At 46.4% G+C, this 14,678-nt stretch overlaps 1 protein-coding gene across 1 annotated transcript in view; it reads left to right on the top strand.

Annotated features, from left to right (window-relative positions):
* Positions 1 to 14,678, top strand: part of RAD54L2 (RAD54 like 2) — an 86,794-nt gene that overhangs the window by 26,858 nt on the left and 45,258 nt on the right. Inside the window, exon 2 of the mRNA XM_029052616.2 lies at positions 4,464 to 4,688. Within this exon, the coding sequence (XP_028908449.1) occupies positions 4,520 to 4,688 (169 nt within the window). The 5' untranslated portion in view covers positions 4,464 to 4,519. The remainder of the gene's footprint in view (positions 1 to 4,463; positions 4,689 to 14,678) is intronic.

Genomic DNA, 14,678 nt, shown 5'->3' with positions numbered 1-14,678 from the left:
ATTGTAGATTGTTGAATTTAAAAATTTGCTCTTACAGTATGTAATTTGTTGTTTGTAATTTGTTCCTCTTATGTGTCTCTTCTCCCCCACTTAAATTGTGAGGTCTTGTGGAACAGCAACTGTGTTTGCATCATTTATTTTCTTCTACCCCAGGACTTAGCGCAGTGCTCCACTCCAAGTAAACTGTCTAGTAGTAATAGGATTAGAGCTGGAATTCTCTATTCTCAAACACTACTTTTGTGAAATCAGTTAACCTATGTCCACTCCACTATCCCTTATAGCATGAATTGATGGTATTTACTGGCAGAATATTGGGAAATCATCTCTGAAAGCATGGTGGTTATCGAGAATATTTCAGTTGGGTACATGTTCCTAGATTATGGGTAAGAGAGTCAACTGGTAACCTCTAAGACTCCGGGAATACATAGGATATTTTTATACTCAGGAAAGTCACGAGGGTCACTAACTTATTTGGAAGGTAGGGGTGGAGCTTACAGATAGACGTGTCACCTAGGGATAGACCCTATCCCTAGCTTCCATGGGACTACAAAAGCCTCCAGCTGGCCCCAGAGTTGGGTGGAGAAGAGGAAAAACCCCTGATCTGGTGGTCCGGGAGCTCAGTCAGCACTGGAGTCGAATGGGATTCAAAGTGTGCTCTCCTGGGGCCCAGGGCTGATCAGAGGTGAGAGGAGCCCCGCCTTAGCAGTGGAGCCCCCATGCCATAAAGCCACTTATCAGGAACCAAGCTCCCTAGATTGTCAGTGCCGAGAAATTCTTCAGGGCAGAGAACTGAGAAGAGAGTAGTCCAATGTATAATCCAGGTAAAGGATGTGCCAGGATGAAGGAAGAGAATCGTTCATTCAGTAGTATTGAGCGCTTACTATGTCCAGAGCACTGTACTAAGCGCTTAAGAGAAGTACTATAGAGTTGATAGACAGGGTTCCCTGCCCTCAAGGATCTTATCTGGTGGTCAGGGGCAGGGGAGTGGGGGGGCGAGGAGGAGGGAGAGTAGAGACAGACACTAAAATGAATTACAGCAGTAACCGAGTTTAAAGATATGTACATCATTGCTCTGGATGGAGGAGGTGGCAGTGAAGTCAATGACAAGGTCATCAGGGGCCTGAGATGAGGAAGTGGGGGGACTGGAGTTGAAGGAGGGAGTGAAAAGTCGATAATTGCTAGTGCAGTCAGGAAGCATAGGGGCAATAGGAGAAGAGTTGTCACTAAGCAGAGGAGAGGGGCAGAGTTATAGCCAGATGAATTGGAGATGGATGAATTTGATGAATTGGAGATGGATGAGGTCGGTTTAGTGCCTGGATTTTCGCCCACAGTGCTCCGTTGTTGCGACCACACGAGTGGAGGAAGAGTGTTGTGGAGGTGATCCGGGGTTGGTGTGTGATTGGAGGGACAGGGTGCAAGGGCATTGAGGTAGTGGAGAGGGTGGAGTTGAGGGGGTGGAGTTGTGCCTCAAGAGAGGAGATGTTGGCTAGGGAGTCCAAATGGGGTGTGATGGCCTTGGATATGAGGCGGGGGACAGGAGATGGGATGTATCTGCTGGCAAGGGGAGTGGGGAACAACAGTTGATAATAGGATTAAGCAAGGAAGAAGGAACTAGTTGCTATATCAATAGAAGAAGCCCGGCTGGGACTTGAGATTGGTAGAGGGCTTCATGCCTGGGGTGATCCTGGGTTGCTTTTGGCCCAAACAGAACTCTGTCCCATAGCCTCCTGACTGGTAATGAGGGCTTAGATCATAGGTAGTGGCTAGAGTTGTTTCTCATTTTGTGGGCTTTATTAAAAAAAAAAAAAGTGCGTCTATTGCATTATTGACACTCAAAGGTTTTTATGGCTAAAGTAATTTGTTCTTCAACCCAAAATGGACTGGAGTTGTGGGATGGTTTTCAAGGACTCTTATTGTCTGTATGGTGTATGGAAGAGGTTGACAGTTTCTTGCTTCTCTCTATTGTGCATGGCGTGAATTGCCGTGATCCTGTCAGCATCCTCAAATGTCTCGTTCTGTTGCACCAGGTTTCAGCATGTGAAGTTATAGATTCATTGAAACCCTTTTTCTCTGAACAACAATCCACAATCAGCCACCCACTTGAAAGCAAAACACAAGATTTATTCTTATCTAGAACAATTGGGGACACAACAAAAGTGTTTTGGCTGATTACACGTTAGAGTCCGAAACACAGATCAGTTTACAGATCAATTCTTACCAGGCCAGTGGTGCAGAAGTTAATGCTACAGCCAGTGCTGCTAATTCTTAATGGACTGACTTGAGCTTTTTCGAAAGTCACCATATCGATGTAGAGGCTCATCATTCAATCGGTGGAATTTCTTGAGTGTTTACCTGGAGCACTACTAGCACAGGAGAGTTCAATAGAGTGGATAGGCATGCTCCCTGCTCTCTAGGAGCTTACACTCCAGCAGAGGAGGCAGAGATTAAAATAAATTACAACTAGGGGAAGCAGTCAGGTCAAGGTTATGTACATGAAGTGCAATAGAGATGAATACCTAAGTGACTGTAAGCCCGTCAAAGGGCAGGGACTGTCTCTATCTGTTACCGATTTGTACATTCCAAGCACTTAGTACAGTGCTCTGCACATAGTAAGCGCTCAATAAATACTATTGAATGAATGAATGAATGCTTAAGGTATAAGACTAAATGAATAGGTGACATGGTAGGGAGGGGAGATGAGAAATTAGTCTGGGAAAGCTTCCTTGAAGAGATGTGATTTTAGTAGGACTTTGAAGAAGGGGATAGTGGCAGGTCTGTTGGCTGTTAACGAGGAGGAGGTTCCGGGTAGGAGGGAGGGCATGAGGGAGATGAAATTTTGAGGCCCAGGGAGTAGGTTGGCGTTAGAGGAGCCAAGGGTGCTGGCTGAGTTCTGGCTGGAGAGAAGCAAGGTTCAGTAAGAGGGGGGAAAGCTGAACGAGGGCCCTTAAAACCGTTGGTGAAGAGTTTCTGCTGGATGCGGAGATGGATGGGCGACCATTGGACGTTTCAAAGGGGTAGGGTAGATGTGTGCAAATCCTAAAAGAGGCTGAAGTCTGCTTTGACATTAACACAGGTATAACTTAATAATAATGTTGGTATTTAAGTGCTTACTATGTGCAGAGCACTGTCCTAAGCGCTGGGGTAGATACAGGGTAATCAGGTTGTCCCACGTGAGGCTCACAGTTAATCCCCATTTTACATATGAGGGAACTGAGGCACAGAGAAGTGAAGTGACTTGCCCACAGACACACAGCTGACAAGTGGCAGAGCCGGGAGTCGAACTCATGACCTCTGACTCCGAAGCCCAGGCTCTTTTCCACCGAGCCACGCTGCTTCCCGATATTGTGCAGTATACTCTCTAGTATATATGAGGGCCTTTCATTTCAGAATCCTTAAGGGATTTTATATTACCAAATTTTGAATTTTGTAACCAAATCATTTCACAGATGATCTATGCATCCATTGTCTTGAGAGAACAAATGCACAACGTGCTAGGACAGACATTCATATATATACATTTTATTTGACTTCAGTTTTCTCTAAATTTTTCCATAGCACTTTACACTTAGGATGTTCTGTCCATCTCCCAGAAAATACAAGTTCTGTTTCTAAGATATTTTTGTCCCAGAGCTTTGCTTTTTTTTTTTTTTTAATGGGTGAGAGAGAAATGGGGATCATTTCCTTTACCTTTATTTGGGTAGGTGGAAGGGATCTTTAGGATCTGAAATACTTAGAAATTTCAGCCAATTTATTTTCTTTAACAGCATCCACCTAATCTGAGATGAATCTCTCCATTAAAGAGCAGAAAGCAAAGCCATTAAAAATTAGGAAATCTGCATGTGTCTAAGTTATTACATTAGTGTGACTCTACAAACAAGGCTTAAGTGCTCCAGCATGTTTTGAATTCTTTTGGATCGAGTCCAAACTAAAAGTGTGACCTAGCTTTTTATTCTTTAGGATGCCGCAAAGTCTGTTACTTTAACAAATCCGGTATTCTGTTTTCCGACTGTCTTCTGGCAGGGGAACCAGTTTCTGCTTCAAAATATATCAAGGTCAGGATGCGCTGGTTGGATTTGATACCATAGGTGGTAAACACGAGTGAGCTCGTGCAACTAGCCCTGGCAGATGTAAAATGTGTCAGAGGTTCATGATTTTGGCTAAGTGCTCAGTAAAAACTGTTGGTTGACTGACAACCTGGCCTGTTGGTTCATTTTAGAATGGTGTTTTAAACCAAGAGGGCACTGCTGATGGTAACAAGGGAGAAGAGCCCCTTGGCTAGGATTGGATGAAGGTCAGAATGCTTCCCTAAGGTCCTGGCAGAGAATCTCCTGCTTCCCATGCTTGCTGTGCTGCAGTTGATCTCCAGTGAGAATGAGATTGTCCGAGGACCTCAAGAATTTGTGGTAACTTAGAGTTGGCTATTAAGTAATAGACTCTTTGTTGTTCTGTTCTCTCCTTTTCAGGTCTGCCTTGCAGTAGACCATGTGCAGGTAATGCACAGTGAGAAACACTGGAGGCTATGTCTGACGAATCGATTTCAGGGAGCGATCCAGACCTGGACCCGGACCTGGAGCCGGAGGATATGGAAGAGGAGGAGGAGGAGGAGGACGATGAGGAGGAGATGACGGCGGTGGCCGTGGAGGAGGACAACGATGGGGATGACGAGGACGATTTGCTTGACGAGTTTGGTGAGTGCCTGGAGTGACAAGTGGGTGGGTGGGGGGCTCCAGCTTTTATTGTGGATTCTGGTGCAGATGCCCAGTTGAGCATCCCAAACCTTTTCAGTAGGAGTTGAGGGAGACAGTGTGAATCCCAAAAAACATTGTGGTCTGTCTCTCCCTAAGCATCACTTTCCACAAGCCTCCATATTTCCCCAGGGAAATGGTGTGTGTGTGTGTGTGTGCGCGCGCACGCGCACAAGTTGTCTTTCTACCATCCAACCTCAGGCAGTCAACAAGGTTGCCTCACTGGCACCCATCCAACACATGTCTTGAGGCACAGTCCGTGTTTACTTTTCTCACTAGGTAGTATTTACTGAGTGCCTAATGGAGGTGTAACAAGGTGCATGTGCCCTCTCCTCATTCTCATCGGGGAAAACATGATTTATAGATTGTGGGATCTGGAGGAGAACAAAGATCCAGACAGTGTGTATAAGGATGAGATTGCCTTATAGAAAAATTTCATAGGTAAGTGCTAAGGATGGGGATGAAGCACATAAGTGCTGTGGGTGGCTGTTGGGTGGATGTGACAGAGTGTGGATTAATCAGGGAAGGCTTCTTGAAGGAGGTGGGATTTGAGAGCCTCGAAGAGAGGGTCTGGTGGATTAGGGTGGGAGGAGGGAGTTCCAGGCCAGGGGAACAGGGTGAGCATGGGGTTGGAGATGGGGGAGGTTGCGAAGAAGGTACAATAAGCTCGACAGGTGGGAAGAGCGCAAGCAGACAGAGGAGCAGCGGATGAAAGCGTCAGTGGGTACGTTGAGGGGACCTAGTGGACACCCAGTTATGACGGGTTCCTGCTTGATGTGGACGGAGATGAGTAATTACGAGAGGTTTATGAAGAATGGAGCTGTGTGTGCTGAGCCACACTTAAGGAAGGCGATCTGGGCTGCAGGCGGCCACCAAAGCTGCCAGTTTCTGGTTCAGGCAAGGTGGTGGTGTTATTGACAGAAATGGGCTAGTTAGAAGGAGGAGGGGGTTGAGAGGCAGGGGGATGAGACTGTAGACTTCAAGCTCCTTGTGGGCAGGGAATGTGCCTGTTTGTCTGTTCCCAAGCACTTAGTACAGTGCTCTGCATGCAGTAAGCGCTCAATAGATACGATCGACTGACTCGCTGGTTCTGTTTTAGACATACTGAGTTTGAGGTGCCAGCAGGATATCCAAAGGGTCTCGAAGGCAAGACAAAATACAGGATTGCAGATGAGGGGAGAGAGCAAGGCTAGAAAGGAAGATTTGGAAGCCATCCTCAAAGAGGTGGTAACTGTAGCCATAGGGGCAGGTGAACTCTCTGAGAGAGGGAAGGTAGAACAAGAAGAGAGGGAGTCTGAAAGAGAGCCTTGAGAGACACCCCACGGTTAGAGAACGAGAGGCTGAAGAGGAGCCAGTGAGAGAAACTGAGAAGTGAGCGAGGCAGAAGGAGTTTGGGCAGAAATGGGAGCAGCAAGGCGGGTCGATTTGCTAGAGGGGTCTATGGGATCTGGAGAAGACTTTTGAGTATAGCGAAAACTTAAGTGTGTTTAAAGGCAGAAGGAAAAGAGCCGGTTTAGAGCGAGAGGTTGAGGTAATGGTCAAGAAGGGGGTGAGTAGAGTGGGAGCAAGTGTTGTTTTAAGAGGTGAAAAGGGAGGTTTAGAGAGCAGATGAGAGGAAGAAAGAGGAAGGGGTGAAAATGGTGATGAGCCAATGAATAGACTTTGGGAGGTTCGCACCTTATGTTATCTATTTTCCCCAACAGAATAGTTGACCAGATCATGAGGTGGGTGAGCAACAGGGACACTGTAGGTTTGAGGAGGGCGTTTAAAAGGATGGCGGGGATTGCGGTGGTTGGCATCCTTGCAGGACGAGACTCGATCGATCACAGTTGTATTTAATGGGCTCTTACTGCATGCAGAGCACTGTACTAAGCACTTGGAAGAGTATTACATAACAGTTGGTAGACATGTTCCCTGCTCACAAGGATCTTACAATCTAGAGAGGGAGACAGACATTAAAATAAATAAATTACAGATATGTACATAAGTACTGGCAGCGTGGCTTAGTGGAAAGAGCATGGGCTTTGGAGTCAGAGGTTGTGGGTTCTAATCCCGGCTCTGCCACTTGTCTGCTGTGTGACCTTGGGCAAGTCACTTTAGTTCTCTGTGCCTTAGTTACCTCATCTGTAAAAAAATGGAGATTAAAAAAAAAAGTGAGCCCCACGTGGGACAATCTGATTGTACTTGTATTGAGACCCTGTACTCTGCCCCAGCGCTTAGAACAGTGCTGAACACATAGTAAGCGCTTAACAAATGCTGTAATTATTATTATTACTGTGGGGCTGAGGGTGGGGTGAATAAGGGCCACAAATCCAAGTGCAAGAGGCAGTTTGAAAAGGCTTGTTCTAGTAACTGAACAAGCCAGTAGGACTTGGATCTTTTCCCACATCATTTGCTAGCGAAGTATGAAACAAGCTGGGAAAGGAGAAGGGATTCTGACGTTAAACAGCCCTGGAAATTCCAGCAGCCCCCTCCTTCCGGCCCGCCCATTGTCTCCCTGTTTGTTGGCTAGGTTGGCCTATCCTTTCCTGGATTTCTATTTGATTTCTATTTCTAGAATCTTAGTTATTCTCTCAACTTTTATTCTTGCCAGATGCTTCGGGAATACATTACCCCTGCCCCCTTGCATTCGCCTTCCAACACCTCCATCCCCTACCTTCTACCCTAATCTCAGGGATCCTTTGTATTTTGGAGGAATGGCAGTTTTTTTCTTACCCCCTAAGCACTTTGATTCTCATTCCAGCCTCACAACATTTATATACGAAGCTCAGTGGAAAGAGCACGGGCTTGGGAGTCAAAGGTCATGTGTGGCTTTGAATCCCGGCTCTGCCACTTGGTAGCTGTGTGACTGTGGGCAAGTCACTTAACTTCTCTGTGCCTGTTACCTCATCTGTAAAATGGGAATCGACTGAGCCTCACATGGGACAACCTGATTACCCTGTATCTACCCCAGCACTTAGGACAGTGCTCTGCACTTAGTAAGTGCTTAACAAATACCAACATTATTATTATTATTATCCTTATACAGTTGCTTCCTTGCTGCGTGTAATTTATTTTCCTGTATTCTCTGCTAGAATGTAAGGTTCTTGAGGGCAGGGATCATGTCTACCTACTCCATTGTATGCTCCCAAGCACTTTGTACAGGGCTCTGCATACAGTAAGTACTTGGTAAACACCATTGATATATTCCCCCCTCCCCATTTCTGTTCTGTGTGTTCACTACCCCATTCTGACTGCGGTAAATGCCACTTTGTTTAAAGGCTATGGACTCAAGATAATAATGTTGGTATTTAAGTGCTTACTATGTGCAGAACACTGTTCTAAGCACTGGGGGAGATACAGGGTAATCACGTTGTCCCACGTGAGGCTCACAGTTTTGATCCCCATTTTACAGATGAGATAACTGAGGCCCGGAGAAATGAAGTGACTTGCCCACAGTCACACAGCCGACAAGCGGCAGAGCTGGGATTCGAACCCATGACCTCTGACTCCCAAGCCCGTGCTCTTTCCACTGAGCCACGCTGCTTCTCAAGATTCTATTTCATATGAAGTTGGTCTACTTTAGAACACAGATATGCAGGAACTCACACTTCTGACCGAAAACATTGTTTATTATCAACAACCCTCAAAAACATAGTTAAAAGAAATATCCCACATCCAGTAAGTCGCCTCCTCCAGCTCCCCCAACCTCCCTGCCCCTAAACCTCTCCTTTACTCCTTGTCAACTCTCTCCCTCTGACCGAATTTGGAGCCCAGCAGCCATTCCTGGTGGTAGTTGCAGAAATTTAACAGTTGATTCACCCAAGGCAGTGGCGGGGGAATGTGTCAGGGAGGAAGGGAGAGAGGGGGAAAGATGACTTTGGAAGCTTTTCCAGATCTATGATTGTGATGGCGGGGAATCTCATGATAATGATGCAGCACCATGTTACATAGGTATTTATAGAGAGCACTTTTGTTCGGAGAAGCATTCAGAATTTCACACATGCTTTAAAATTATTTCAACATCCACCAAGGAAGTGTCAAGGGACCAAAATGACCCTTGTTGGTATTTGTAGAAGTGGGTAACGTGTTGAGGCTTTTTAAGCCAATATTCCCAGTGCAAGTTTGGGATTCTCTGAGATCCAGGGAAAAGACATGTATGGCTTTTTAAAGTATTCTTGTCTGTGCGCGTGCGCACACGCCATTTCTGTCTGGTTGGTGGCTCAATTCATAGCAAGCCTTTCTTTGGTGGCTCTGATTGAAACCAAAGCAGTTGCTTGCAAATGGAAGCGATGGGCTCCTTGTAAACCTCGGCAAGGGTCTTCCCGTATTAATAAAACTGCAAGGACTTTGCAGGGTCATTGAGGCAGCTAAGATTATTTCCCTGCTGACACTCTGCTGTCCTCAAACAGCAGTGTTTGTAAGGCAGAGAGGTGGTGATAAGGTAAAGAACCAAACAAACAAAAAGGTCCAAATCAGGCATTGGTTTGGAGGAGAGTATTTGGTGCTGTTTGCTGTTTGTTTGTTTCTAATTAACCTGTAAGTGGACCAAGTGATTCTCTTCCCCTATTTTTCCCTGCATTTTCTTCCTTAGAATATGCCCTTACTGATTTGTTGGCTGTCGCCCTGCCTTCTCTCCTGAGTAGGTTGTAGATGTTATGTGCCAGTATCTGGAAGGAGTAGGGTTTTTTTTGTGTATGTTTGCTTGTTTGTTTTTGTCTTTTTTTTTTTTTTCCAGTTCCCATGATTTAGCCTAACTCCCAATTAAGTGACCGTGTGTTACCTAGGGCAACCTTTCAAGATGATCAAGTTATACCCGCTAGTCTAGCCCTCCAAAAGGTGTCCAGAATCAGATTGTGTCAGGGGTGGCCTGCGTATATTTCCCCTCTCCTCCATTTGGGCCTTGTGAGATGGGGAAAAATTTGACTCCCGGCAGGCTCGGTGGGCTATGCAAGTATGAATCGAATTCCCTGGGAACTCACCCCCCCCCCCCAAAAAGTCCCTAGGAGTGGTCACTCAGCTCATGCTTGCTTAGCTCTGCCTTCCACTTCTCCCTCTATCCCCCGCTTGAAAGTGAAGTTGGGCTCAGCCAGTGCTGGGCGTGGGCTCGTTCTTTGGGTTGGAGCCTGGCTCCCAAATTTTCGACCTTTGCAGTGCCCTACTGGTGAAGCTTCAGCAGAGTAGTGGGAGAAGAAGGAAGCCTGGCACATATTTTAAGGGATTATGGTCTTAACAAAATTGTAGCTTTCCAAATACAGTCACTAAGATTTCATTTCCTTCTTAAATAGTGTAGGTGAGTGTCATATGTCTCTCAGTCCCCTTATATTCTGGAGCTGTCTTGGAAGAAATGGAGCTGGATTCAGCTGAGTATTATATAAACCACGGTGTTATTCACTTACTATTTTAAAAGAAAAAGCTAGCTCTGACATCACTTTCTTCTGATCCGCCAGTCCCAGAAGATTCACCGTTTTTAAGTATTGAGAGTCAATTGCGTGATGCTGGTCATGTGCATCCCCCCCCTCCCCCCCTTTTGATCAGTCACCTGAGAAGGACTTTGCAGAAGCAGCTTGGCTGTTCTGGGTCAGACCAGTTCATAGCCCTCAAGCTGTGTGGAGCACTTACTGGCCAACAGAAGATTACCAGTCTCCCTGGAGAGGGAGAACTTAAGCACCTTCCCACAACAGGCAGAGGGAAGAAAAGGAAATGCCATATTCTGTAATTTCTCCCATTTGTGGGTGAGAGGTCCATCTTTTTGTTTCTTAAGCCATTGCGCCTGTAGAGTTGTACTTGCAAGTCAATCAATCTGGTGGTATTTGTTGAGGGCTGGGCTAAGTGCTTAGGAGAGTACAGTAGAGGAAGTAAACACTATCCCTTCCCTCAAGGAGTTTATAATCTAGCAGGGGAGAAACCCACTAGAAGAATTTCCAGAGAGGAGGATGAAGTGGATGAGCAGGTGAACAATCGCTGAAGGAATACAAGGTGCAAGTCAGTATGCACAGAAGCGTTGCAGGTGGCTCCGAGTACTTTCTCAAAGGACCCATCTGGGCAGGCTAGATCTGACCTGTAGGTTCTGAACCCGTGACTATGGGTTAGATACTGAGCGCTTACTGTACGCAGAGCACTCTACTATGCGTTTGGGTGAGTACAGTACAATAGTCGGTTGACACCAATCCCTGCCCTCAGAGCTTACAATCGAGTGGGATCAGCAGTTAAAACAACAGGGAGCGTGAGTTTAGGTGCCCTGATTCCTCTGCAGGATTTCAGGTTGAGGGAAGAGAAATGGTGTGGTGGGTGGTGGTTCCACACATACATGGTTGCTTCCTGAGCTACTGGAACTAAAAGAAGAATAATAATTGTGGTATTTAAGTCCTTGCGATGTGTTAAACACTGTACTAAGTACCAGGGTAGATACAAGGTAATCCGGTCCCATATGGGGCTCACAGTCTAAGTAGGAGGGAGAACAGGTATTAAATCCCCATTTTTCAGAGGAGGGAACTGAGGCACAGAGAATTGAAGCGACTTGCCGAAGGTCACATAGCAGACAAGCGTCGGAGCCAGGATTAGACCCCAGGTCCTCCGATTCCCGGTCTGGGCTCTTTCCATTAGGCCACGCTGCTTTTGAGACTAAAATTCCTCACTACCCTGGGATAATCACTTCTCCAGCACTTTGGGTTTCATCCAGGCTCACTTTCCGACGGGCTCAGTGCAGGATGAGTGGGAGCTGGATCTGGGACTTCTCTGGTTGTGGATTAGGATTGGGCTGAGTTGGGTTGGGATGGGCCATAGATTTCTGGGCCCAGTCGGGTAGGATTTGGAAAAGACCTGCCCAGCAAAAAGGCCCTGATGAAATTGATGACCCTGGTTTTCTCCTGAAGAGTTGTGGGGCTTTGAAAAAATTTTCTGTATTTGCTATTTCTAAATTCTTCCATTAGAACAGTTCATTCAAACTGTTGGTTGAAAAGCTTTTAAAACAGTCGGTCGATCATTTTATTGAGTGCTTACTGGGTGCAGAGCACTGTACTAAGCGCTTGGGAGAGTACAGTATAGCAAACATGCATTCCCTGCCCACAACGAGAAGCAGCGTGGCGCAGTGGAAAGAGCATGGGCTTTGGAGTCAGGGCTCCCGAGTTCGAATCCCAGCTCTTCTACTTGTCAGCTGTGTGACTGTGGGCACGTCACTTAACTTCTCTGTGCCTCAGTTCCCTCATCTGTAAAATGGGGATTAAGACTGTGAGCCCCGCGTGGGACAACCTGATTCCCCTGTGTTTACCCCAGCACTTAGAACAGTGCTCTGCACATAGTAAGCGCTTAACAAATACCAACATTATTATTATTAACGAGCTTACAGTCTAGAAGGGGAGACAGACAATGTAAATAAATTACAGATATGTACATAAACTGTTCCCATATGTTTCCTGCCTTCTCTTCCAATTTGCCAGTTGCAGCCTTCACACTTTGTACCCATTCTGGGGCCTTCCCCTTGGCACTTCTTCATTCGGGGACTCTCTCTACAATGTTGACCCTACAGAGCAAATTTCATCTAATTCCTGCATATTCTTTCCTTATGTGTTAAACCTCTCCCCCCTCTGGGTCCTGCGAATCCTTGGTCCAAGCCCTCCAGAATTCCCGTGCCACTAGACACTGATAAAAAGGTGTCCTTGTGTTCCTTTCCCCTTGCAGCTTTTTCCTCAGAAAAGACTTGTCCGCAAGTTCTCCAAACTTCAGGTTAACTCTCTCATTTTACCAAACACAGCCAGGCATGCCACATCTTTCTACCTCCCGCTCACCTTCAATTTATGTTGATTGTGGGAAAGTTCTTTCTTCTCCCTTTCTGTGTCTCCATCCCACCAGACCCACCCTGGCTGCTTATTTAAACATTTCTCCATGTAAAAATCCTCTTCTGTTGTAAGGCAGCCCTTGTGAGTTCCCATTTCTTGATCCTTTGGAGGATTTCTCTACCACTGCCGACAGAGCTCCCTCCCGTGCCCCTTCTCCTTTTTGGCAGTGCAGCGGGCCTTCCCCCAACTCGTCCCCCACCCCCCCACCCCCTTTCGTGGCCTTCTGTGCATTAATCTAGAAAGTTGAATCCATAAAAAACATAACCTTGTATCTTGCCACCGAGCCCTTGCCCGTGTATTCCCTCTGGCCTGGAACTCTGACAGACCATCCCGTTCCCGTTCTGTACACCCCCTCTCCCCCCCCCCCACCCCCCCAACAACCTTCAGCGCTACTAAAATCACATCTCCAAGATGCCTTCCCTGACCTTATTTCCCCTATTCACCCTCCCTTTTGTGTCACCTATGCACTTGAATCCGTTCCCTTTAAGCACTTTAATAATCATCTCAACCCTGCAGCACTTAAGTACATACCCTTATTCTCTGCCGCTTCCCCTATTATGTAATTTATTTTGATGTCTATGTCCCCCTCTAGACTGTGAGCTCCTTGTGGGCAGGACTCATGTCTACTAACTCTGTACTTTCCCAAGTGCTCTGCATACCATAAACGCTCCATAAATACCACCAGTTGACTGCTTTTATTCCAGCCCACTGTGTAGCAGGCCATATGCTTCCCAGTGACTGTGGTTCTTTTTCTAAAAGAGGACATGGCCTAGTGGATAGAGTACAGGCCTGGGAGTCAGAAGGACCTGGGTTCTAATCCCGCCTCTACCGCTTGTCTGCTGTGTGACTTTGGGCATGTCACGCCACTTATCTGGGCCTCAGTTGCCTCATCTGTAAAATGGGGATTAGGACTGTGAGCCCTGTGTGGGGCAGGGACAGTGTCCAACCCCATTATCCTGTATCTTCCCCAGTGCTTAATACAGTTTCTGGCATATAGTAAGCACTTAACAAATACCGCAGTTATTATTAAGTGGCGTAGGAAGAGGCAGTTGCCTTTTGAAGGTATAGGAACGCTTATAGGTTATGGGATATCAGAAGAAGCTTTCAAATAATTGTTCCCCAACTCCCAGTTTCACATTGGATGGTGTGACAGCCTCTTCAGATTTTGCTGTAGTTAGCATTTCTTCAGGTCAAAGAAAGAGTAATTCATTGCTACCCAAAGTTATGTTTCCTGCCTGCAAAACCCAGAATCTCATTAACTGGTCTTGCCCCACCTTTTGGATTAAAAAAAAAAAAAAAGGCAGCTAAATTTTCATTGGTGCATGGCAAAGCCAGACCTAAAGGGAATGGGACTGTCAACTCTGTTGTATTGTACTCTCCCAAATGCTTAATACAGTGCTCCCCTCCTCTAGACTGAAAGACCGTTGTGGGCAGGGAACGTGTCTGTTTATTGTATTGTACTCTCCCAAACGCTTGAAACTCGGAACACAGTAAGCGCTCAATAAATGCCATTGATTGAATGCTCTGCACACAGTAAGTGCCCAATAAATACCACTGATTGGTCTTGATTTTGACCGCAGACTAAAGATTCCTGTGTATCTGCACTTCTGATTTTACTCTTAGCTCCGTCTGAAGTTGGACAGCATGACAGCAATCTGTAGCATTATCACCGGTGCTCAAAGTCTGCAACAGAAAAGGAAAGGATCAGAAGAATTGCTTTCCAGCTCTGTCCCCTTCCCCCCTTTCCTCTATCCACCCCCTTATCTTTTTCCCCCTTCCCTCTGCAGTGTAGCAGAGGTTCTGTGACTCCTGCTCCTGGTTTTCCTTTTGTCTGTTGAAACTTCCCCTGCCTAGGGCCCCAGTGCAGTTTGAATGGTTATGTAACGATTTCTATTTTACTCCCAGGTTCTGCCACAAGTAGAAATGGATTGCAAGCTGGGTGAATGCGCTCAGACCTGCAGGGGTGCCAGGGGAAAGATCTCCTCCTCCTCTAGCTACCAAGCACACACTTTTGCTTTCGTCCTTGTGTCTTGTGAAGCAATCCCCACCACCCAGTGTCCTAAGGAACCACTTCCTGCTTAGCGTATGTCCTGTTTGTGGATCCCCAGATGACTTA

This window comes from Ornithorhynchus anatinus, chromosome X2 (assembly GCF_004115215.2).
Source record: "Ornithorhynchus anatinus isolate Pmale09 chromosome X2, mOrnAna1.pri.v4, whole genome shotgun sequence".
Lineage (NCBI taxonomy): Eukaryota > Metazoa > Chordata > Mammalia > Monotremata > Ornithorhynchidae > Ornithorhynchus > Ornithorhynchus anatinus.
Note: the sequence above shows the minus strand (reverse complement) of the source record. Positions and strands in the feature narration are given on the sequence as shown.